Source organism: Microtus oregoni, unplaced genomic scaffold (genome assembly GCF_018167655.1).
Source record: "Microtus oregoni isolate MIOR12 unplaced genomic scaffold, Mior012 000026F_ref0000081, whole genome shotgun sequence".
NCBI lineage: Eukaryota > Metazoa > Chordata > Mammalia > Rodentia > Cricetidae > Microtus > Microtus oregoni.
Genome location: NW_024543085.1, coordinates 25,955,466 through 25,980,632, shown reverse-complemented (window position 1 = coordinate 25,980,632; position 25,167 = coordinate 25,955,466). Strand labels below are relative to the sequence as shown.

The 25,167-nt window shown below is 46.5% G+C and overlaps 1 protein-coding gene across 1 annotated transcript; it reads right to left on the bottom strand.

Moving 5' to 3' along the window:
• Positions 1–2,566: 2,566 nt before the first annotated feature.
• On the bottom strand, positions 2,567–22,138 carry Cpa4 (carboxypeptidase A4). The gene is made up of 11 exons (XM_041675387.1): positions 22,134–22,138; positions 21,817–21,898; positions 21,260–21,394; positions 19,722–19,820; positions 15,336–15,437; positions 14,081–14,185; positions 13,338–13,448; positions 12,004–12,094; positions 10,095–10,294; positions 9,213–9,297; positions 2,567–4,037 (listed from the first exon to the last, which is right to left on the bottom strand). Exons 1-11 carry the CDS (start codon positions 22,136–22,138, stop codon positions 3,850–3,852), a joined length of 1,203 nt encoding a protein of 400 aa, XP_041531321.1. The 3' UTR covers positions 2,567–3,849.
• Between the last annotated feature and the right edge of the window lie 3,029 nt (positions 22,139–25,167).

The following is a 25,167-nucleotide window of genomic DNA, read 5'->3' as shown; positions in this document are numbered from 1 at the left end:
CATTTCGCTGTAAACTTGGTGCTTCCTGCCTCTCCATCCCCACGTTTCCATGCAGGAAGAGCTTTTGTTCTCATCTGCTGTCACAACACGTCAGCTGAAATCGTCCCCAGCGCTAACAGAAGCGCCATAAATCCACGATAAACACGAACATTTGAAAATTAAAATTCCTATCTTTATACATATCTTTTAAAGTGGATTCGGGTCTACAGAAATATATTAATCACGAGCCTCGGAGAATGGCATGCTCATCAGTGATGGGGCTTTATCTAGAGCCTTCCCCACCCTCCTGCCTCTCCCTGACGGTGATAATCATCACTTGGGATCCTGGGTTTTCATCCTGTTGTCTGAAGTCATCTCCCTGGAAACAGAGCCTGTACCAGTCTTCTGTAAGTGATACCTCTGTGGGGGAGGGTGATCTCCAAACGACCAGCAGAGTGAAGGGAGGGAGGGAGTTGAACATGGATGACCTGCCTGACTCTGTTGTCAACAGGCCCCATCCTGACCCCCCAGGATAAGTGGAGCCTGTTGATATTCAAGTATCAGTCCTACCTTGAGGCAAATAATTAATTGTTTCTTCTCTTGAACCAGAGAATCATGAGCCACATTGGAGAGGCGGGGTAAAGGAGAAAAGCATAGCTTCCTAACTGAGGCAGACTATTTGACCAACATCAAAGTCTCTAGAAAGGGGAGTAAGGCCTGGGCCAGCCGGATGGCTCTGTGGGTAAAGGCACTGGCTGCCAAGAGCCTTTACCAGAACCCACATGGCGGAAGGATAGAACTGACTCCTAAAAGTGGTCCTCTGACCCGCATGAATGTACACGCACATGCACACACGGGCACGCACACACGGGCACGCACACGTACACACACATTTGCACATAGAGGGGAGGACGTACAAATGCGGCGTTTGTTTTCTTTTGTAAGAAGGAAGGAAGTGAGATTTGAACAGTTGGCAGTGAACGCTCACAGCAACTAGGAAGTCAGTGCACTTTACAAGGAAGAGGGGGTCAGGGCAGGTCTTCCCTTAAATAATTTTACCAAAATGTATATATATGTCTTCCTTATATATGTATGTGTTGTGTGGGCATGTCCGTCCGTGTGTATATCTGTGTGGTTATGCAGTATTAGCTTTCTAAAAAAGAAACCATTAGATTTTGGTTGATAGACAACGTGTCAGTATGTGACCAAATGGTACTTTATTTACCAGCGTTCGTACTGATGAGCTGTCGAGCTATTTCTAGGTCTTCACTGTGATTACCATTGTTTCTATGACTCTTCTTGCATAAATCTCCCATCCAATCTCTCAGGTTTGCTTCTGGGGTGGAAGTACCTGGATCATGAGCTGTAAGCTTCGGGAGATAGTGAGGTAATGGTTTCCACATTCGTGGTTTTACTAATTCATCTGCCCGCTAAGAATATGTAAGAGACCCTTCCGTTCACATCCACTCCGACGTTTCCCTTTCTGTCAACAGATTGAGCAGAGTGGTATCTCACTGCGAGCTTGTTCAGAACGCCCTCCATCCCTCACCATCCCTGTCAGACATACTTCCTTCCTCTTACGTGATATGCTTGCTCAGATAACTTACCTAATTCCCCCACCAGGTTATTTGTGTTTTCTTCCCGATCTCCAGGTCTGCATATATTCTTTGTTGTGTGTTGTGAGTTATAACTTGTTTGGCCATATCTTTTAAAGAATTAATGCCCTTGGTTTTATTCTAGTCACACAGATCATTCTTTTTTCTGGCACCTCATGCCTACTTAAGGAATCTGAAGGAAAAATCTCCATCTGAGGGCAGGGGCCAGAAACGGAGCCAGGTTACAGGTGGGTCACAGAGGCAAGCATTGTGTTGAGTACAAAGACGTCCAGCTGGCGGGTGTGTTCTGGTTATAGAAGTAGACATATCATTCTATTAGAGCTGGGTGCCATTAAAAATTCCAATCATAGACTCTAATTAACTTTCCTTGCTCCGACGCCTGCTCGGTAAGCAGCCTCCTGATTATAATTTGGCTGCCCGTGTATCTCGCCTACAGGGAGAGAATGTACTGAGAATATCCTGTTCAGGCCGACGTGAGGATCCAATCCATTAAACAGTTACATGCCATGATGTAAATTAATAAATTCGTATTCTGATTTTATCATCTGCCTCATCCAGGCTCGGAAGGCGTGAGTCAGCATCCCCGGGTCTAATCAACACGGAAGCTGTGGATATCAAGCTTCTGGGCTGAAAACCAAGGAACTAGAACCAGCCAGAGAGAAATCACCAAGGTAACATTGCCCCAGAGGCCCCTCTGCCTGATGAAATAGGCCCGCGCACATGTCATGCGATAGGAACAGGGATTCAAATTTACTTTTGACATTATAAAGAGCTGCATATTCAAGACTGTGGCTCAGTTCCATTCAGGTGAAGGCAAAGAATAAAGGATGATCATAAACCTATATTGAATATTTATTGGCTTATGAGGACACACCAGATGCTGCCCAAATCCTAGGCAGAAGGTTAAGATTTACAGACATGATTGAAAACAGGGGGGAAAAAGGCCCACAAAAACGAAAACCGCAACACAATCAGGGCAGATGGTAAGTGCTAAGGAGAGATCAGGAGGTGTCTGGCTGCTGATGAAGTCTTGTTCCCAGTTGGTACTCAGGGTCCAGGATGCAAGTAGAAGGTGACTTTGAACACAAGAGGAAAGAAGCCAGGAGGCGGAAACACAGGAGACACCAGGGCTCAAGCTGGAATGTGTTGAGGGCCTGAGATTGTCCAGGCTATAGGGATGATTTAGGGCCTGTGGGGTGAGGGCAAGATCTCTGAAGTGAGTTCAAAAGGCAGAGCGGAGAGGAGGCCAATGGGACAGATGGTGCTCACGGAGTGATCCTGCAGTCTACTCCCCGTTTCCTCCGTGACCCATGTGAGCATCACCTATAGTAAAACTGACCTTTCTGAGAGTCTCAGTAACGCCAAACATAAAGAGAAGAGGGTAACAATAACAGGCATCATCTGAACACCGAGCCTTGGGATGGACAAGAAGCCTGGCTGTATGCTCAAGCCAACAACAACAACAACAAAAAAAAATTAAGAGTAGCCAGGTGTGGTGATGCCCATCTTTAATCTCTTTAATGTACTTCAGAGGCAGAGCCAGGGGCCTCTCTGTAAGTTCGAGGCCAACTTGGTCTATATAGCAAGTTCCGGGATAGCCATGGCTACATAGAGAGACCCTATCAATAACAACAACAACAACAGTAATAGGAGTAGGAAGAATAAGCAGGCCAGAAAGACCAATGTTGATGGTTCAATAGGATTTGTTCCTCAAAGAAAAGTGTGTTTCTGAGCTGGGCCCCACTCCTGGGGAGACTGAGGTAGAAACACTGTTTGACCCAGGAGTTTCAAGCTAGCATGGGCAACATAATAAGACCCTGTCTAAAAGAAAAAAGAAAGAAAAACAAGTCAGAAAGAGGGAAAATGCAAGGAGTTCTAAAGATAAGCACTGTCTCCCCCAGCAGTTCCCATAGTTCCCCGCTGGAGCCAGATCCCTGGCCTGGCTAGACGTAGAGACCAGAGAGCCACTAGAAGTGTTCCGAAAGTGAGGCAGCCATATTTATGTGACTGGGGCCTGCCCAACCATGCATGGGTAGAGAGGCATACCAGGGGCTGAGCAACATAGCAGGACCAAGCACTACACTCATAGAAGAGCTCCTCGCGGGCCCACCAAGAGGTCGCTCTCTAGGGAGCAGTGCTGACTGCTGACGGAGAGCCAGCTGAGCCAGGAAGGCTCTGATCCACGCAGGAAAAGTGATCTTCTTTAACAGCGGCCTCTGTGGTGGCTTATGGCTGAAATACGCGTGCTCCTTGACTAGTAGAGGTTGTCCCGCACGTGCTCCATGATCGTCTTCAGTCCTAGCCATGTCTCCTCTGCGGTGGGGATGATCTGGCTGGCCGGCAAGAGGAAGCCATAGTGCCCGGTGTCTCTCAGCTCAAATGTGAAGGCATACTTGATGCCGTTGTCATACGCCCAGTCGATGCTGCTCCCACTGGCTGGGTCTGTAAGACAGAAGAGGATACCATTGACACCGACTTCCCTCCAGGGCGCTGTGGGAAAGGGCAAGCGCTCTGTCTGGATGGTGTCTGGGATATCTGTGCGCTGTGTGAAGATGTGTCATTGGTGTTATGAAAAGCTGGACAGCCAATAGCTAGGCAGGAAGTAAAGGCGGGATTTCCAGGGAAAGGAAAAGGAGGGAATCGAGGCACTCAGGAGATGCCACCGGGAGGTGGAACGAGTTGGACACACAAAATGGGAGAGAGGTAAAAGCCATGTGGTAGAATGTAGATCACTAAAAGTATGGGTTAATTTAAGTTATAAGAGCTAGAGGGAATTGATAATGTCCCCCCCGGTGTTATTTGATAGCTGGCGGTCCAATTACAGGATGGAGTTCCTTAGAATCCAGAGCTCTTTCTGGAAGTCACCAGGTCCTAAGACACATATGTTCAAAAGGACACATTGGCTCCAACCATAGGGCTTATCCATCCCACACCGTGAAGTTCTGTTCAAGCCTCAAGCTAAGAGGTTTTAATCCTCATTCCCAAGGCTGGGGAGATGTCTCAGTGGGTGAACCACTTGCCATGCAAGCTTGTACAGTAGAGTTCAGATCCCTAGACTCCACACAATGTTGGTTAGGCATGGTGGCCTACTTCTAATCACAGTGCTCAGGAGGCGGAGACAGAGTATCTTCGCAGCAACCTGGCTAGCAAGACTAGCTGAATGGACAAACTCTGGGTTCAAGAGACCCAGCTTCAATAAGGTTGAAAATGATTGAAAAAGACGGTGAATTCCTATACCTGCATGTTCGAATATATGTATACATGTGAACATGCATAAACACAAACATATAAAATATATACATATGCCACAAAATGGAATCCCCATTCCCATTTTCTCACTAGATCACTGCAATCCTCCAGGAAACTCAAACCTAGCGTGTTCGGGACAGAGTGACACAGGCATCCCCCGCTAGCCCCAGCGATCCCTGTCTCCTTGAAATGGTGCCCTGTGTCATCCTCTTTCAGACAGAATAAGGCTGGCCTCATACCCGGAGGTGACAGGCTACTGCAGAAAGTTGGTATGCAAGCCAGTGTGGCTCTGCCTTGCTTGTCTTTGGGCCACTGGTCTGGGGAGAATCAGCTGTCACTGTTGTAAGGATGCCCAGGGTGCCCAACGAAGAGGCTCAGTGAAGAAATGCAACCTCCTGCCAGGAATCAGCATTAATTCACCGGACACTGGAGCGAGCCACCCTACAAACAGACTGCTCCCTGAAGTCCGCTAGACTGCATCCTGGGAACACAGCTTGACAATGACCTCCTGCAGGACTCTGTCCCGGAGCTGTCCACATAAGATGTTTTTTAATTTTTGACCCGCATAAACCGGGTAAGAAAAGAAATGTTTATCACGTTAAGCTGGGAGGTTTTAGCCTAGTTTTGTTTTTTGGGTTTTTTTTTTTTGTTTTTTTGTTTTTTTTAACACAGCAAGAGATAACTGATACACAGGAAAAGGAAACACATTCCTTGGGACTTCCCTTGCCGGAAGACTTGAAAGACATAGGAGGTCTATTTTTCTACTTCTTCCCAGGCACACTACTAGAGCAGGAACTGACCTACAAGTGGAAAATGTACTGTCACTCATAAAATGACAATCATCACTAATAAACTGATGACGATAGCAGATGTTCTTTTCTCTGCATCCGCCATGAGCGGGTCTCTCATGGTATCTTTATCTTTAAAATCCAGTGATTTTTTTTTTTTTACTGCCCTTGGTTTATAGATGGGAAAAGTCCGGTCTCCTGGTGGGAAAGCAGCTAAGGAAATACAGGCAGAACATGACAGAGCTGGGAATTTAAGCCCATATCCTTTCAAGTGGTCCATCCAACTGACTTGAGGTCCATCTGGTGGATTGACACATCTAATAAAGTAAGATCAGTCCCTTCCTTTCCCTTATTCCTGAGAACTGTTTCTCATGGACACACTTTCCTAAAGATACAGCTTCCACAGAGATTGTATGTTCCCAAGGGAATGGAATGGGCTCTGCTATGCTCTCAGAAATCCTTGTGTGATCCCCACAGTATGTGTGCCCTGAGAAAATGCTCCAGCTGAAAGCAAACAGTACCTAGCATGTCCAGTGGTTCCTTATATGATAAACTCAAATATTTTGTAACATACAAAGATATCGGAAGGAAGCAGATAGGATTCAAAGTGATTATGTTCATAAACTCCATTTTGTTTAATTCCTTACTCAATGTGTACCTACTCTTGCTTGTATTCGCACGTTTACATGTGTGGGTGCTCATGTGTATATATGCATGTGCAGACACATGGATGTGCGCATGCGTGTGGAGGCTGGAGGTCAACCTCAGATGCTGTTCCTCAGAGCTGTCTACCATGTGTTTCAAGACAAAGATTCCCACTGGCCTGGAACTCACCGGTGGTGCTAAGTTGTCTCCATCTCTTCAGCACGAGCTTAAATGTGCACAACACAATGCCTGGTTTATATGGGTTTGAGGGATCAAACTTAGTCCTCATGTTTGCAAGAGAGCCCCTTACTAACCAAGCTATCTCCCTAGATCTTTTAAAACACACACACACAAACGCACGTGAATGCATGCACGTACGCACGCACATGTGCGGGCAGGAATATACTATTAACACCGTTCTACACGTTCTACTTTTCAATTAACACTTGATGATCATTCCCCATTAGTACACATTGATCCACCTAATTCATTTAAGGGCAGCTTAATGCTCCCTTGTATGAATGCAGCAATTGTGTTATGGTCTGGCCCTCTCCTGGTGGACATTTTAGATGAACACCAGACTTTCGTGCTGATAAGTAACGCTGTCACAAGCATCCTTAGAAACCATGATTTATCATAGTCTCATGAGCCCCAGAACCTGAGTACCAGCTCAGAAGCCCTGAGTGAATCAGAATCAGTAAAAAGAAAAGGAGCGGGATGCTCGGGGACAGGACAAATGGCCACGACAGACTGACAGGAGGAAGGAGACATAAGACTCTGAAGAGCAGACAACCCCATGGGAGGAGGTGGGTTTCATGTGACAGACATATATGAGCAGGACATATATGCATGAGAACACTACTGTGGAGCTCACTATTTTCTATAATAACTTTAAAAAGCATTAATTTAAAAAAAAAGCAGACACAAGACTTAAAGCATAAAATGGGGTGAAGCTAGTTAGCAGAAGGACCTTACAGTCCAAAATGACATATCGGGTCCTCAGGATGTAATAATTAGTCCTCAGAAAACCACTCAGTTGTGGAGGTGGGGAGGGGCTGAACTCTTTTCTCTGCGCTCTGTTTAAGAAGGCAAGAAAGTGTGGATTACTTTCGTCTAAAATGATGACGCTAAGGAAGGGCCAGCACTTAAAGGTACAGATGTCAACCACGGATGTGGCACGTGCCAGAGCCCCTGGCTGCAACAGACTTCTAATATACAAAAACCAACTCCTCTTCTAGAAAGCAGCAGAGGCAGAGAAGACCTGAAGAGTACAGAGTCCGGAATGGTGTGAAGTTTTCCCGCTCTTAGCCTCTGAGAGCCCTCCTCCTCCTCCTCCTCCTCCTCCTCCTCCTCCTCCTCCTCCTCCGAGGCATCTGGTGAGTATCCCTTGACTTGACACAGCTCACGCTGGAGGAAAGAATGTGTTTGATGTGGGAGAACAAGGCCATTATTTAAACTGATGTCTGACCCAAAGCGGGGACCCTGGTGACCCACAAAGATCTCGGGGAAGACCTCCTCAAGGGACGCCTAGCAAGTCTCCCCTCGCTCTCTCATCCGCCATCACTCCTGGCTGATTAAGCAGAGGGTGGAGCTAGTCTCCAGATGTGTCCTCTGAAGAGTTCCCATTTAACCACATTAATAGCAATAAACTATGAATAATTAATGGATTGTTGCTGCAATTAGCAAGACAAACACCAGCATCGTGCTAACTGCTTTATGTTGCTCTGTAGCTCCACACACAGAGATGAGAGAGCTGAGATCAGAGGCAAAGGAGACAGTGGTTGCTATGGAGAAGGCACTGCTGAGGGACAACTCCATTACAAGGGAGCAGAACTGTTCTTCCCGTGTCCACAGTCATGCCTGCCATTTAGCCAGCGCTGCGCCGTGTGACATTTCCCCGTCTCTTGAAGACAGACTCCCAAAATAAGAGCCTTGGCAAGATGTCAACAGAAGCTGCCCAGATGAGACCAGAACAAATCAAGTCCTCCAAAAGAGGCCGTGGGTGACAAGCTTCAAGGCCACGTTTAGATTCGGGGACTTGGTAGGTTTCTTTTCTTTTTTGCGAGATACTAATCCTAGTTAGAGGACTCCTTTCCTCCTATTCATTCTAACCCAATATCACTACCCCCCATCTCCCGACACAAAGCTGGGAGTTTCCTCTGAGATGGATAGGGAGCTGGGGAAACAACTCAAGCACGTGAACCTGAGTCTGGATCCCCGGCACTCACACAGATCAAAGCAAACATGGTGGCGTGGGTCTGTAACCCTCGTGTTGGTGCGCAGAGACAAGCAGATCCCTGGAACTTGCTGGCCAGCCGGTCTAGCCAATCAGCGAGAGACCCGGTCTCAGAAGAGAAAGTAGGAAACAGTAGCGATTAGACAGCACCCAACATTGACCTCTGGCCCCCACACGCACATACACACATGTGTACACACATGCACACGTGCAGACTAAAACACACATACGAAAATGGCGGATAGGCTTTTGATAGCTTTTTGATAAAACATGTTAGGAATCGTAATCCAAATAAGGAAGGGAGAGTCTACCTGCTGATGGGCCCTAACTCATCAAGGGCACATGACAAACACAGGTGAGCAGTAGTGACCCAGATGAAGATGACAGCCTACAATAGACATTTGTCACAAAGTCCTAACATGACTTCTGGTCTAGAAGTATAAAGTAGAAAAAGACAAGATCTCCTGAGTAAATTGGGAGCATGGGGACCTTGGGGGAGAATTGAAGGAGGGAGGGGAGAGGCAGGGAGGGGAGCAAAGAAAAATGTAGAGCTCAATAAATACCAATAAAAAAATTCTGGTCTAACTACTGAAACAATCAGACAATAACAAGGAAGTAAAGCCCACATCATTCCTCCATCCCCATTTCAAGTTTCCTCCCAAGGCGCTTTCTAAATACCTCCCACGCAGGCGTACTCACAGACAGTGGTGCAAGTCGGTCCTACTTGGTACTTCGTGCCTGAGTGGGAAGCCAGAGCTTCGGCTGCATTCCTCGCCACATCATCCTGGGAGGTGAGCAGAGACCAGTGAGCGCTGGGGAAGCATGCGCTAGAGACTCTGGCTGGAAGAGCTTCGCGCAAGTTTTCCTAAGGCCTAGAGAGCTACTTGCCAAGCCCGAGGGGGATCTAGTTAAGACAGAGTACTGAGATATCCTAAAGGAGAGGAATGTCGAGTTCAGGAACATGACCGAAGGCCAAGTATGCTCAAGAGAAAGGAGGCCTTGAATAGAGAACCAAAATTTGGTCCACATCTAGCCATGAGTCTAGGTGGGGCTTCTTCAACACACAGACTTGTGGGCTAGCGGTGGCCTGGAAACAGGATGGAGCCCCAGCAGACCATACCAGCATGGGGCAAAGGCTTGCAGCTATCCTGAAGATGCCACTCCTACTCCTACTGGTCCACCTATAGGTACCTTTCCTATTCCAGGAGTGAGTCATGGCTGTGACACAGAACCCCCAGGCTATGACCTATGACCTTTACTTCTTCCTTAACCAGAGCGAAGGCGCCTCCCCTTCCCATTAGGGCGCCAACCATAGTCTTTAGCAATTAGCGAACCTGTGTCATGTTCTAGTTAGAAAATCAAATGTGCAGGCTGGACAAAGTCTTAGAACTCAGAGAGATGAGAGAGGGACTATCTTCTTTCTGTCCCTAGTGGGTCTGATGGCACAAATCAAAGCGCAGGGAAGTATTCTCTAAGGCGCCTGTATTTGCCCTCGAAAGCTATGTAGCTCAGTCAGCCACCTTGGCTGTGCCAAAGACACTTAAGTGGTCGGGGACAAGGTAGAGACCCTCCATCACTTACCAGCTCTTCAGCATCTGGGGCCTTCTTGACTGTGTACCCATAGGGATACATCAGCAGCTGTGAGTAGCTATGTAGGTCAATGAAGCATTTGAAATCCCCGTGCTTTTGAATAAAATCCACCACTGATTTCACCTCCACTTCAGAATTAGGGTGGGAGCCATGGTACACTTCAGAGCAGGGGTTATGGCTGGCCCCTTCTCCTGTGGAGAAGAGTTGATCCGTAACAAGTAACCCAAAGGCCAAGAACAGACATGAGGACTGTCAACCCCCCAAGTCTGACTGGAATGGTAGACAGGTATTTATCAAGATGCCCCTAAGAATCTATTCATGGCAGGTACAGATTCTAGGGAAGGGACAAGGAGGGAGTTTAGGGGCGGGGACGTTGCTACAAATGAGAAGGAAAAGTATTGCGACTTTTTTAAGTGGATAGAGTTGACCTCGTATTGTGCTAATAGCAGTTGTCATAAATAATTAATGCCACACTCAAGAACAAGTTGTAATTAATAAGTATGCTTGATAATTAATATGAATACCAATAAATAATGAAAATGACTCCATTTATTCTGGTGTCAACTTATTCTATTGGTTCAGGTCTTAATGGCCAACTGCTGCCAAAAATAATCTATTGTTGTGATTTTAAAAAAATTCCTTGATTACTTAACAGGTATTTAGATAGATTGCCTTCTGCATTGTTTCAAAGCATGCCTTGGCATGTGAGTTTGCGTGTGTGTGTATGTGTGTGTGTGTGTGTGCATGTGTGCGTGCGTGTACGTACACACGTGTGTGTGTGTGTGTGTGTGTGTGTGTGTGTGTGTGTAAGAGTGAGAGACAGTCATGACTGACTGACTGACTGACTGGCTGGCTAGCTGGTTACCATCCTCCAATCATTATTTTCCCTGTGATTTTTATGACAGTTCTATATAATTAAAATAAATCCACTCAAAACAAAATACTGGGATACTAGGGTATAGCTCAATGGTAAAGAGCTTGCCTGGCGCACACAGGTCCTGGATTTGATTCCTGGTACAGCAAAAAAGTAAAATAAATACATATAATTTAGTTTGTTTTGTTTTTGTTTTCAACACAGGGTTTCATACGCAGATTTTACATAGTCCACATAGGCCTTGAGCTCGTAAGTTTAAAACTGGAGGGTGAAGTTTATTTGGTGATTTTTTTTTGTCAGTTATGTAATCTTGAGATTATCCTTGAGTTTCAAGAACAAAAATCCATTCGATGGGCAAGAAGAACAAAATACATGTACAATAGGGGTACTTTTGTGGGGATGGCTTTTAAGCGGCTGGATCTCAGAACCCAGATCACCTAATTCTTGCTTTCCATGTCTGCTAGCAAGCAGAAGAGGGGCTGCTAGAATTTAAGTTTTGCTACAGGCCCATTAGAGTAACAGTGCGAACTGTTCTCTTTTGGCTTGCCGCCAGGAACCCTTCTACCCAGCCACAATTTGCCCAGGCAAAGCTGGAATGGCCAGGGCTAAAGAGGGGCCTTGGAATCATGCGTCTAAGATGCGTGTGGTTTTTAAAACATTAGTGTAAAAAGCAGTTCAGTCGTGGAGCACTCGACTAGAATGTGCAAAGCCTCACCACAACAAATCAATTAGGTAAATAAATAAATATTTGAAACTAACATAGTCATAATCACAATGCAAAGACCATCTGACCCACTGTTTTCTCAGGAGGACAGAGATTACTGAATCAGTCCCTTTCAAAATTACAGCAATAACACTTAAAAACAAAACAGAACACACACAGACACAGAGAGCCTCAGGGAGGTCCCGGGGTCTTGCAGTGAATGGAAGAAGAGCAGAATGAAGACTGGCTTCCTATCCCACCCTGCAGGCATTCGTGGACAGGTTTATCCAGTGCTGTGGGGTTGACTCCGTCCCCCCACCTACCTGCGAAACTGGCATTCCAGTTTCTGTTTGGGTCAGCTCCAATACAACGGCTTCCTGGGTTCCGGGACCGTGTCTTCCTCCATAATCGGTTCTGAAAAAGCCCGCAAACACTCAGGGTATGTCAGGATACAGGAGCAGTAAAGGTTTCTCTGGAAGTTAAGACCACAGCAGATGGGCTGAGCTGCATGGGGCCCTGCCTAGACTCCAGTCCACTGCCTTGGCACTCTGCTGTCAACCCTCACGGGGGAGATGGTGCACCTCTGGCTTTAAGAAGGAATTTGGGACCAGGTATGGTGACATACACCTTTAATCCAAATACGTGAGAGGCAGAGGCAGGTAGATCTCTGTGCCTTTGAAGCCAACTTGCTTAACGTAGCTCCAAGCCAATCGGGAATACATACATAGTAAGACACTGTCGCAAAAAAAAAAAAAAAAAAAAAAAAGACAGTGACCCCCCTCAAACTGCCCTGATGAGAACTTTCTATAGACGAACCAAGCTGGTCCCATCTGGATGCATCGAATCCCTATTGTCTCGTGCAGAAAGGGAAGCAATGACCACTGAACATCACCCACGCAGCAGACATACAACGGGGCCTATTATATTCCAAGGCAGTCACCTGAATTCAATCACGCTCTCAAGCAGGGAATAAGGGAACAAATTAAATCCCACAACAAAGAAGCCATCAAGCAAAAGCGGAATGTGAGACATTATACAGGAAATTACTTAGTTTCTCCAACAAATGAATGACATTTTAAAAGGATGTGTTTGGGGTGCTACTGGATGAATAAAGACATCAGAGACACAGCCTCAGCTCCCGTGCACAGACCTTATTGGATCCTGACTTCGACAAATTGACTCCTAAGAGATGGTTTTTTAAAAAACATAATAACAGGGGAGTGTTAGGGGATATTAAAGAACTTCCATTAATTTTTCAAAGGTGACAGTGCAGTTGTGGGTTTGGGGGTTTTTTTTTTATTATTATTATCAGCAGCTAGAGATGCATGCTAAGGTCGTTGTAGATGAAATAACATGATGTCTGGGATTTGCTTTAAAATATGTCAAGAAAATAAATTGTGTGGGAGAGAAAAAGATGAACAGAAGATAGGTAAAACGTTGAAAATTGTTCAAGACCCACAATAGAGAGTTTCTTAGACTATTCTCTCTAAAATAGCAATAATATATTCCCTGGTGGCTCAGAGGATGACTGGAAAAGAAAAACCCCAAAGGAGCATCTAACACACACGTTAGTGGAAATCTTCTCCAAAGGCACTCGCAAAATATGGAATCCAACCAGGGAGTTGAGCCCAGGCCCCGGCCATTTAGAATTACTCACATGGGTTTGTGTGTACACATATCCATCAGGATTGGCCACGGGCAGCACAAAAATATCCACTTTCTCCAAGATGGAGGTGACAGCTGGATCCTTTTGGTAATCAGTCACAATCTAAGCAGAGACAAGACCCTTGTCAGCGATATCATGGCAGAGTGGGTTTGTAGGTCCATCCAGGTGTTTCCCTGAGATGCCCAGCACCCTGCTAAGATGGATGCTCTTGGATAGCCTCTACCCTCTGAAGCCCCATGGGCTCTCTCTAAAGCCCTCTGAGTCCCTCAAAGCCTGGGGACGGGATTGCACGACTGTATTAACTGCAGTGGTCGAGTGACAGGAGGTGGCTCTGTTCACTCCTTCCACGTACTCCGCCCTTTTCTCCCGGCACTGACTCAAAGGAGTTTCTTGAAGGATTTGGAGGCAAAATGAGAACTCAGGGACCCTGCAGAGCTTGGAAGGGGATGAAGGCGAAACGGATCTCAGTTAGGTGCTGAGTGAGGCCCTGATCCCTTTTGCAGGGTCCACCTTTGAAATCCGTTAGCTTGTTCGCAAGCACGTCACTTTACCACAGCGAGAGGGCTGACAGAGGAGCTTTGACGGTTTACTTCCCCCACCCGAGAAGATGCCAGCCTACTAAGTCTGTGCACAGTAGCTTCCTACCTCATCCCCTGGGCCCAGCTACACAGGATGGATCTGTCCCCCCTACCCCAAGCCCACCAGAACCCTTGGCTAATTCCGGGCGACATGACCTTCCTCGCAGTCCAGATGGCAGTGGCCTGTGAGATCCACTCACGGGAATGGATGCCCGCATTCAGCCAAATGGCAGGCCTCTTCTTGCCTCCTCCCGTGCTGAACTGTAGAAGGGAAGAGAGGCCGGAAAATGACCCGCCAGTTCCCGTCTCTCCTCACCTCTCCTCTCCCCAGCCCACTCCTATTCATTTAATTCATTTAAGATAATTCAGAGACCAAATGTTCCTGAGGGCACCGTCTATTTATCGGGCTTATCCGTGACCTGGGAGCTTAATTGGTTGGCTGCGGCTCTGGGCAGCCCAAACCTCTCCAGCTTTGAGAGCAAATGGAAAGGAGAAACAATTGGTATCGTGGGTCAGAATGCTAGTGTGGTTGGAAAAGAATAGTGTGTCCCTTGAAAGATCTCGAATGGTCTCCCAGCAGAGATAAACACAAGGGCTCACGAACCAGACTCTTCTGCTGAGGTAATAAATGAATTCGGTTTTAAATTGCCAAGGAAGCTTCACTATAGCTCTTTGTAAATAGCGGTAATGAATTCTGCTGCTGCCTTTGCCGTTGCACCGGGGCTCTGTGGGTCAGAGCTTGGTGCTAATGAAGCCGGGGTCTCTATCAGATGGGCAAATAATCTAAACGTAATTATTTTAAAGGAGCCAGCTCAGCGGTGTGTCTCCCCTCCTGCCAGCTATTTGCCGTAAACTTGGCTTCTACGAAGCTAAGGGGTTGGCGAACTCTTAGCAACCCCAGTTGTTCTGCGGATTTTATGCCCAAATTCCTTTCCATGCATTCAGCTGGATTATCTACGTAATTTGTGTCATTGTCATAGCTCTCTACCTCTTTTGCCAAGACAGATGTGAATAGAAATATCTGGAAATGGGGCTCCATGCAGCCAACAACCTGAGGTTGGACTTAGGTTACATCTACTCTGATGTAAGCCACCTGAGTTCTGGGCCTAACTGGCTAGGTGGGAAAGGCAGAATGTGGGCCTCTGAGAGTCTTAAGGAATGCTAACGGCCTCTCCTTTGAGCCTCTCAGAATGGGATATGCTCTTTCTAACACCCCTACAGACAAGAGCAGGGGATTCAATCAGATCAAAATATCTGATTAAGCAAAGATGACTTGAAACTACAATCCCTTCCTGAGAACCAGTGGGGTTACAAAGCTGGCCTCTCTTTGGCAGACCTTAGCTGGGTACTGGAAATTATGATCCAGAAGTTTGCGTCAAGTCAGGACCCTTGGAAGGGCCTTAGGTCTCACCTTCAGAACATACATGGGTCGCTTTTCAAATGTCTCTCCGATCTTCACTCTGCTTGCCAGGTCGGGGAAGTCTGTGGCGATACTGTCCATCTCGTGGTAAATCTGAAGTGTAGAAAAGTGAACCAAAGACACTTTTTAAAGATTTTTTTTTTTTAATTTTTTGAGTTGCGGTTTTCCTATGTAGCCCACCCTAGTCCTGAACTTGAAGTCTCCCTACCTCATTCTTGCAAAAGCTGCAATAACAGGCATGCGCCACTACTCAATGATATTTTAAAATCCTGTTCCATTGTGCAAGCCAGGCAGTGGTGGCGTACACCTTTAATCTCAGCACTCGGGAAGAAGAGGCAGGTGGATCTCTGTGAGTTCGAGGCCAGCCTGGTCTACAGAGTAAGTTCCAGAGCAGTCAGGGCTATACAGGGAAATCCTTTCTTGAAAAAAGCAAAAAATTAAAAGAATAAAAAAATAATTCTATTCCATTATTGGCTGGGTATCTATGAGCCTTATCTTGTCACTCTTGAGTTCCTTTTCGAACCTTGGGGTTGGCCGCATTACTGGCATGAAGTGCTACGACAGGGAATTGCCTGCACAGCTACTTTCTGCAGTTTTCTAGAGGATACACATGTCAGTTGTCTGCAAAGTTGTAGTCCACTTAGGTAAAGCAGAGAGACTTAAACAGATATTGCTCCAAAGTGTGGCTCTTGGCATCATGCTGGACTGGATCATCAGAATAGGCCTGCCTACTAATGCTCTGAATGGCAGGACTCGCTAAATTGTTCTCTACTAGAAAACAAAACAAAACAACAACAACAAAAAAAAAACCATTCACAATGTGTATATGTTCCCCACACAAACAATACAAATAAAGTATAATATAAAATAAAAAAAGAAGCCACATGTGGTATGCCTTTGGTCCTAGCACTCAGGAGGCAGAGACAGGTAGATCTCTGTGAGTTCAAGGTCAGCCTGGTCACAGAGTAAGTTCTAGGGTATCTAGGGCTACACAGAGAAACTCTGTCTCAAAAAAAGAAAAAAAAAGCTAAAATAAAATAAGAAATATAAATGGCTCCATGAATAAAATGCTCACCATGAAAGAGGACCTGAGCCCAGGCTCCCTAAAACCACATAAAAAGCTGGGCAGGAAACTGGTCATCAAAAGAACAAATAATCCAATTAAAAAATGGGGTGCAGACCTTAACAGAGAACTCTCAACAGAGGAATCTAAAATGGCTGAAAGACACTTCAGGAAATGCTCAACATCCTTAGCCATCAGAGAAATGCAAATCAAAACAACTCTGAGATGCCATCTTATACCTGTAAGAATGGCCAAAATCAAAGACACTGATGACAACTTATGCTGGAGAGGTTGTGGGGTAAAGGGAACACTTCTGCATTGCTGGTGGGAATGTAAGCTGGTACAACCCCTTTGGATGTCAGTGTGGCGATTTCTCAGAAAACTAGGAAAAGACCTTCTTCAAGACCCAGTAATACCACTTTTGGGCATATATCCAAAGGATTCTCAATCATACCACAAGGACATGTGCTCAACTATGTTCATAGCAGCATTGTTTGTCACAGACAGAAACTGAAAACAACCTAATTGCCCCTTGACCAAAGAATGGATAAGGAAAATGTGGTACATTTACACAATGGAGTACTACACAGCAGAAAAAAATGGCATCTTGAAATTTGCGGACAAATTGATGGATCTAGAAAACATCATATTGAGTGAGGTAACCCAGACCCAAAAAGACAAATATCATATGTACTCACTCAAAAGTGGCATTTAGACATAAAGTAAAGAAAACCAGCCTACAAATCATAATCCCAGAGAACCTAGACAACAAAGAGGACCCTAAGAGAGACATACATGGGTTTAATCTACTTGGGAAGTATCTCCTGAGTAAATTGGGAGTATGAGGACCATGGGAGAAAGTGGGGGGAAGAGAAAGGGAGGGGAGCAGAGAAAAATATATAGCTCAATAAAAACAATTTTAAAAAAAGAAGAAAACTTGGCGTGGTGGTGTGCACTGTAACTCTAGTGATGGGAAACACAGACAGGAGGATCCCTGAGGCCCACTGGCCAGCCAGTCTGAGCCCAGGTTCAATAAGAGCTCCTGTCTCATAAAAATAATAAATAAGGGAGAGAGTAACAGAGGAATAAAATTCTTGTTTATCACACAAAGGTCTTGGAATGTTGAATATCTAACTCAGTTAATAGAATACTTGTTGAGCATTCATGAGCCACTGGGTTCTATCCCCAGGACCCCATACATCAGGGGTGGTAGTACACACCTATAATGGCAGCATTCAGAAAGCAGAAGGATCCCGAGTTCCAGGTCATCCTCAACTACATCTGGAACTGGAGGCCATGCCGACATGCTATGTAAGACTTTGTCTCAAAACAAAGGGGAGGGGAGACATCCTGAAAATTCTTCCAACCCACAGACTCTAGAGACTGAAGAAAAGCAGAGTAGATGCCATGGGCCATGAGAAAAAGAAAGTCACCCACAAAAAGTTAAAACAAGCTGATTGTGGTGCAGCCCGCCTTAATCCCAGCACTCGGGCTGCAGAAGCAGGAGGATCTCTGTGAGTCTGAGGCCAGCCAGGTCTACAGAGTGAGTTCCAGAACAGCCAGAACTACACAGAGAGATCCTGTCTCAAAAACAGAAAGAAAGGAAGAGAGAGAGAGAGAGAGAGAGAGAGAGAGAGAGAGAGATATTAAGCACCAGACTGGGGCCATTGATGACTTAGCAGGCACAAGCTACCATGTCTGACAACGTGAGGTCTGCATTTGACTCCTGGCACACATATGATGGAAGGAGAAAACTGTTTGTCCTCTAGTCTTCCACATTAGTTCCATGGCACATGAACACCCATACACATAGATAGATAGATAGATAGATAGATAGATAGATAGATAGATAGATAGATAGACAGATGAGAGGGAGATAGATAATAGGCAAGAAATGTATAGGTTGATAAATGGAAAATTGTTTTAAAAACCACCAAGCTATACCAGATGTGAGGTGCAAATTCACATGTCAGCCATCGCCACACAAAGACTTGAAATCAGAAACATTGGCAGCAGGAAACGTGGGATTCCCACTGGAGACCTAGAATAGCCTAAGTGGTACCAAGACATGAGCCACTCAGAGTTGGTTTTAAGAAGAACCCCGGATGAGCTGGTCAAGAGAGAGAGAGGGCACAGTCACAGGCCTCTGGGAACAAGGGCTAGCTAGAGGTCACTTCACTGTACAAGGGGCACCCGAGTCAGTGGGAACAGAAGCAAGCAGATGAGAAAATGAGGCAGACAGACAGCTGGAAAGGTAAGTGGATGGCCTCTCTTGGTCCCTGGTTGACATTTGCAATGGGCTAGCTCAGCTGGGGAGGGCACCACATTAGTGAGGCTAATGGGTTTGATCTCTGTGTGGGCCCTGAGCTCTGCTTTCACCCGTGGCCCGAGACTGAACTGAACTCCTAACTTTATCCAGCTGTTTTACAGATGTATGTCATTGGTCACAAGAGGGCTCAAGGGGCAGAACTGTTGGAAGTGTATACAATAAACAAAGCTACTGACAACCATGGGAAAGAAGTAGAAATAGTTGGCCAGCCTTTGAATTAATTCCTCATCTGGGAGAAAAACAACTTGAGGTATACGCCTCATGAAAAAGGTGCCAGGAACGTGGTGTCTGCACATAAAGAACAGCACGTAATAAGGTAGAGGAGGGAGATGAGCAGCTTAGATTTGGGAGGAGGTCCCGAGCTAGGAGAGTCTGCAAGCTAACGAAAGAGACACTTGGGACAAAAGAGACCCACGTTGCCAATGATACTGTTCCATTCTGAGGTCCCTTTTGACTTCTCAAGTTCCAGTATCATATGAAATTATTCAGCTCCAAATTTTTCATTTGAAAGTTTGGCTTACCTTGAAAGTCAGCTATATAAAGTGGTTTCTAACTACACACAGCACCAAATTGCACCGTGGAACGAGTATACGGTATAGGGAGTCATGATAAATGAGTGGAAATATTTGGTTAACCTTGGAAATAACCACTTGTCTGCTTGCCCGGAGTACATGGCATTTGATTCTGTGCTAGGGATTCCAATGGGGGAGAAGGCTGAATTACAAGGACTGGAACGACCGCCATTATATCATGGTTTCCTTTAAAAGGCTGCTTGAGCAGTGTGTCTGTCAGGGAAACTGCAGGTGTGTTTCACGGGCACATAGGTGCTGGTGGGGGTTAAACAACCAGAGGGGAAGGCTTTAAAGTGCACACATTTTAGTCCCTTCCGTGAAGTGATACGGTGCTGAAGTTGGATGGAAGGAGAGAGGTTACAAAGCCGGGCAAGCGGAGAGCGTTGGCCTCAAACGTGCTTTGAAACACTTACAGCTTCCAAGGAATGGTAAGATCCGTAGTTGAAGCTGTCGCCACTCCGCTCCTGCCCTTCACTGTGTTGCATTTCCTTGTCTTCATTATCTAAAAGGGCCTGAAAAAAAATAAATAAAAAAGACACAGCAACATGGTGAAGAAGGGATCCCCTGGAGATACAGGTTTATCTGGGTGCACAGATTGGCCAAGATGGCATCACCCTCAGGGTAATAAGCAACACAAATGTCTGAGGTCTAAAGGGGCTAGAGACCGCAAATGATACAAACCAGAGATTACAATTCAAGAGAAGGTGAGTTCATGCTGCATACAGCTAAAATCTCTTTCATCTTAACTACATCACATTCAAGTGCTACTAATTCCCAAAAGGTTTCCATTAATTCTGTGGGGTAAGACAATGGAATTATCAGTGTTCCTAAGATGAAGGTCTTTATTCCCTAACCTTCTTGGTTCTATTGAAACTTTTCGGCATGTGAAACTAGTGCAATGTTCATACCCAGAAGAAGAGCTGTCTATAATTATGTGTGTTGATTATGCAGCCGGTGTGACACAATTAAAAATAATAACAAACCATCCTGCCTTTCATTTAAAAAAAGAGGGTCAGATTTTTTCCCATATATCTATAAAACCTTGCTTTTTAATATCCAATTTCCATTATCCCCCCAAAACCCGCTTGCTCCCTGGAAGTAACATGTGCGCGATTCGGCTTTTCTACGGTACGAAATCTCTAGGCATCAGCTCGCATCTGGTATCCAGTGGCTCTGAAGCACACAGCTTGGGAAGCCATTCAGAAACAAAGAAATTCTTATAAGCACTCATACTTTGAAGCTTCTTGGCAGATGTCTGCGCCATGTGAGGATGATTAATAAGCTCACAGCTGCTCACACCATCAGGAAAAACCTGGGCCAAATCAACAATTAGTCCATAACCCTCCTCGGTGAAGGAGAGAGCGTGAGTCAGGGGCACCGTCCTGCTGTTGAATGTAGGTTGTGGGGCTGTATGGCGCTGTTCCCTCTCCTGGGAGCTATTGGTGACATTCCCACTTTCTCAAAAGACTCCTCTTCTGATTGGTTCCCAGTATCCCCCACCCACCCATAGATACACACACTTGCCTTCTAACTTCAGATATGAAAAAGGAAGATGAGTGGTTACCTACGGAAGCATCCCTGGTGTGCCAGCTACTGTTAGATGTATTCTATATAGTTGATAGAAGCATTACCTCTATAAGCAATTGAAGTGGGAATCATGATCGCCATTTTAGCAAGGATGAAATGGAGGCTCATGAGGGCAGACGCTTGCCCAAGGACACAGACTAGTGGTTAGCAGGTCAGGACTTAGATGGAGATCTGTGCAGCTACCTATCCCTACAGCACGCTCACCCCGCAACGAGTTATTACACTCTGCTTCCATCTGTCTCAACTTCTTCACCTGGGAGGTGGGAAAGGATGACACTGGACATTCTTAAAACCTCCCAGGTCCAGTCTTATTGGTGGCTTCATCTTATTATGCAAGACCAGCGAGAGTTCCTGGCCTACCCACCTGGAGGTCTTCAATTGTCACCAAGTAGTCTAAGCCCTGGGACTTCAGGAAGGACTTGACAGGCAGCAGGCTGACAGAGGGGACGAGGATGTCCATGGGCCGACCAAAAGTGGAGGGAGATTTCCAGACATTGAGCTGAGGTGAACAGAAACACATCAGGTTAAAAAACAGCTCGGGTAAAACATGACATTGAGCTCAGGTTCTTAAGAACCACTGTTGGAAGTCAGGGTGACCCCTGAGTCCTGCCTAGGGACAGACATCCCCCATTTCACTGGCATATCTGGTCAGACATGTGGCCCAATACCTAACAAAGCCCAAGAGACATCGGTTGCTACAGGAAGCTGGAGCCCGCAGCTCAGGCCTCCCAACTAACAAAGCAGCAACAGAGCCCGGCAGGCCTTCTCCCCTGCCCCTCTCTCACTCGCTGCCCACCCGCGTGACTGGCATGTTGGCTAATACTCCATTATGAACGGAAAACACGCAGGGATAAAAACAAACACGAGGATCGTTCCCCCTCAAACTCGGAACATTCCAGAGGACGAAGAAGAACCACATACCTTAAGGTGGTCAGAATTCACTAGCTGAGTCAGTATTCTGATCTCGTCTTCATTTCTGACATTAATCCTAAAAACTTGGTCCCTGGAGAAGGGGAGGGAATAGGGAGAGGGCGATAATGGTGAGCTCTCAGCTGGCAAGTGGACCCCCGAACCCACCATCCCAGACAGGGCTGTGCTGCAGGGAAGGAAACAGTCTAGTCTTTGGTTATAATGTATAGCCATTAAAAACAAGGCTGTGTGGCAAGGATGGAAAAGTGCTTATGTCTAACTTTAAGGGGGATATTAAGTGAAGGAGCAGGACGCGGGATTGTATGTACGCCATGATTACGAGTATGGGAAAAGCAGATGGACTGGAAGCAAAACAGACAACGGAAATCAAGCAAACGCTGCCAGGGCTCGTTTGGGTCGTGGGATTATGGATGGCTTACTTTTTCCCCTCTTGTATCTGTTTTCTGCAATGTGGTCATATTACTTTATAATGAAAAACATATATATTTTTACAGAAAGGAATGTCCCTGAGTGAGGCTCCAGGCTGAGTCAAGACATAAAGAAACACTTCTTCACTGTCAAAGGCGAGGGCTGACACCCCGACGGAGGGAACCTTCATGCCTGAAAGAGCGGGGAACTTTTGGGAACAGACCCTCTGTCCTGGGAGGCCGGGAAGAGTGCACTAACTATTCCTCCCAGCCCCCCACATTTGCTTTGCAGTGGGATTGAACGTGGACTAGAGATTCATGGCTGCCTAGCGGGACCTGAGAGCGCCCGGAAGAAGCCTGTTTAGCGGCAGCCCCCCTCCTGTCGCTCGTCCTGCTCTTGTTTCCTATGCATCATTCAGCTTCTGCAGCGTTGGCAGGGGAAGAGGGCCCCCAAGTCCTGCGTGGGTGGGAGAAGGCTAGGCCTGAAAAGCCGTCTTTGAGCTCTCAGCTCGCAGAGAGCCAGCGGAGCCATTAGGCGTTGCTAGGTGACGGCCAAATGAATCCGCACTCGACTCTGTCACATGCGTCATTCCTGACAGGAGTGAATGCCGGAGGAGCTGCTGGAGAGGGATGTGGGCTGAAGGACCTGTTGACAGAGTAAATGGCTCTGTCACAGGGAACTAAATGTGAAGCTCACGTGGAAACTCCTCACCAGAAAACCGGTTCAATCCGGATGGACTTCCAGTGTTTCACTTAGTTCTGGAAAGTTCAGGGAAGAGCTAGGCCGGGTACAAAAGACAAGGCACACTGCAGAGCTGTTCTCAACACAGGTGACCGGACTGGGTAAGATGCCGGTACCCAAGTCTCACACCTTTTCACCCTAGCCCTCCGAGTCCTAGGGTCCTGGAAGTAGGCAGCTAACAGCATCCCATGAAACCTGCAGAGAACCCTACAGGAAGCCTAGTTTGGCTTCTCTGCTGAAGCTGCAATGGTTCCGACAGGGTTTGTACATGCCCGGCAGATTCAAGTCTGATCTCCAGTTGATCTAATGGATCTAATGGGCCCCTGGAAGTCGGTTTTGTGGAGTCAGTTCCTAAAAAAGTAAGTTTAAAAGACGGAGCATGGCACCCAAGACTCTCCGGCATCTTGACTTGCCACACGATCCCCAATTCTCACATACGCTGCTACCTCCATAATGCCACACACAGGAACCCTCGCCAAAGGCAGAATAGACAGGGTAACCCAATCTTGGATTGTCCACTTCCAAAGCTATGAGTGAAATAAATCTTTTTTTTTTTTCTTTGTATGTGTTCCAGCGTGTCAGTGAATAGTAATTATTAACCTCACCGGACCTAAAATTACCCAGGAGACAAGCCTCTGGCACACCTGTGAGGAGCTGTAGAGGTGAGGTGGGAAGAGCCAACCTAAAGGAAGTGGCCTCAGGCTTAGGACCTGGACTAATAGAGATGCAGTTAACACGGGTACCCGTGGCTCCCTTCTATGGACACAAGTGACCAGCTGCTTCAAGACTTCCCCTAGGATGGACCACATCCTCAAACTGTGAGCCAGAATAAGCCCTTCCTCCCTTGGGTTGCTTTTGTCAAAATATTTTATCTCAGCCACAGAAAGAGTAACGAAAGCACCCAGCTTCAAGGATTTTGTTATAGAAGCAGAGAGTTGACTAATATGTAACCCACGGGACCTGCAAAGAGTTGGACAACAGCCCAGAAAAGATGGGGTATCAAACTACCATTTCTCTGTCAAAGGCAAGCAGCCTCAAAGCAGGTTTGGTGGAGAGTAAACCCTTGTAACTGAGGATGAAGGCCAGTCTGGCAGACGCACACCCTGTATCCACCATTTCTAACACTCCAGAACAGGAGTGTCTTTAAGATGAGCATGCTAGGGGCCAGAGAGGCAGTTTGGCAGTTAAGCATACAGACTGTTCTTGCAAATGACCCATATTAGGTCCTCAGCACCCACATCTGACTGGCTCACAACTGCCCGTGACTCCTGTTCCAAGGGTAGCTGATGCCTCTGGCTTCCTCGGGCACACACACACACACACACACACACACACACACACACACAGACACATAATTAAAACTAATAAAAACAAATCTTTCTTCAATGCGCATGCTAGAAGGAGTGACATCTTGGGTGGCAAAATTAGGCCTTTTCCAAAGAGTGGTCACAGAGAAAGGGGGGTGGTGGTGGAGAAGGACCAGGGAAAGAAAGAGGGACAGCTAAAGAACTCTTTGGAGTATGAAGAGCAGACGACACATTCATCCAGGCTCTAATATGTGTGCATGTTCCTCTCTCCAACAGGGTGATGTCACAGCCTAACCCCCATGCTTCCAAGCACAGTCCATGACAATGGGACACAGTGACTTTACCGGCCCTGGAAAAATGTTCACAGCCCATTCTCTCACGTTCTAATGAGCCAAGATACACAGGCCAAAGACGCACACACCTGCCGTGTGCAGGAAGAGGCAAGGCAGACGATCTGGTACCGCATGGAGCACCTTCCCTGTCTCTCCCCCACCTTTGCATGCTTTGGTTCCAGCTCCCCTGAAAGTTCACGTTCATTCCACTCAGATGCCTTTGTGTGCCTTTGTACATGGTATTCCCTGTCCGTAAGCACCTGGTAGGCTCCCGCCTAATCTTCAAGACAAGGTCATGTGAAGCATGAAGCTTTCCCTAACCAAAGCTAAGTACAATAGCTCTAAAAATTGGTGGCGATGGTAGAGTAGGGTCTGCCATTCTCCTTATGAGCATCAGCATCGTGGTGTCAAAAAGAAGAGCGGCTACCATGCAAAGGGCAAGCTTTTTCTTGCCTTCGTTGACCTCATCTCTGCTGGGAAAATACCCTTTCCGGCTCCCGACGGGGCAGCTGGTTGAGCTCAGCCCGCTGCACTAGCTGGAATTCACTCAGAGA

What these genes read in the sequence shown, in the direction of transcription:
- Cpa4 (XM_041675387.1), bottom strand. An exon ending in GACCCATGTATGTTCTGAAG is followed by an intron (nt 14,186 to 15,335) that starts GTGAGACCTAAG and finishes TCCCTTCTACAG; the next exon opens with TTCAGCACGGGAGGAGGCAA. An exon ending in CTGGAATGCCAGTTTCGCAG is followed by an intron (nt 10,295 to 12,003) that starts GTAGGTGGGGGG and finishes TCTTCTCCACAG; the next exon opens with GAGAAGGGGCCAGCCATAAC.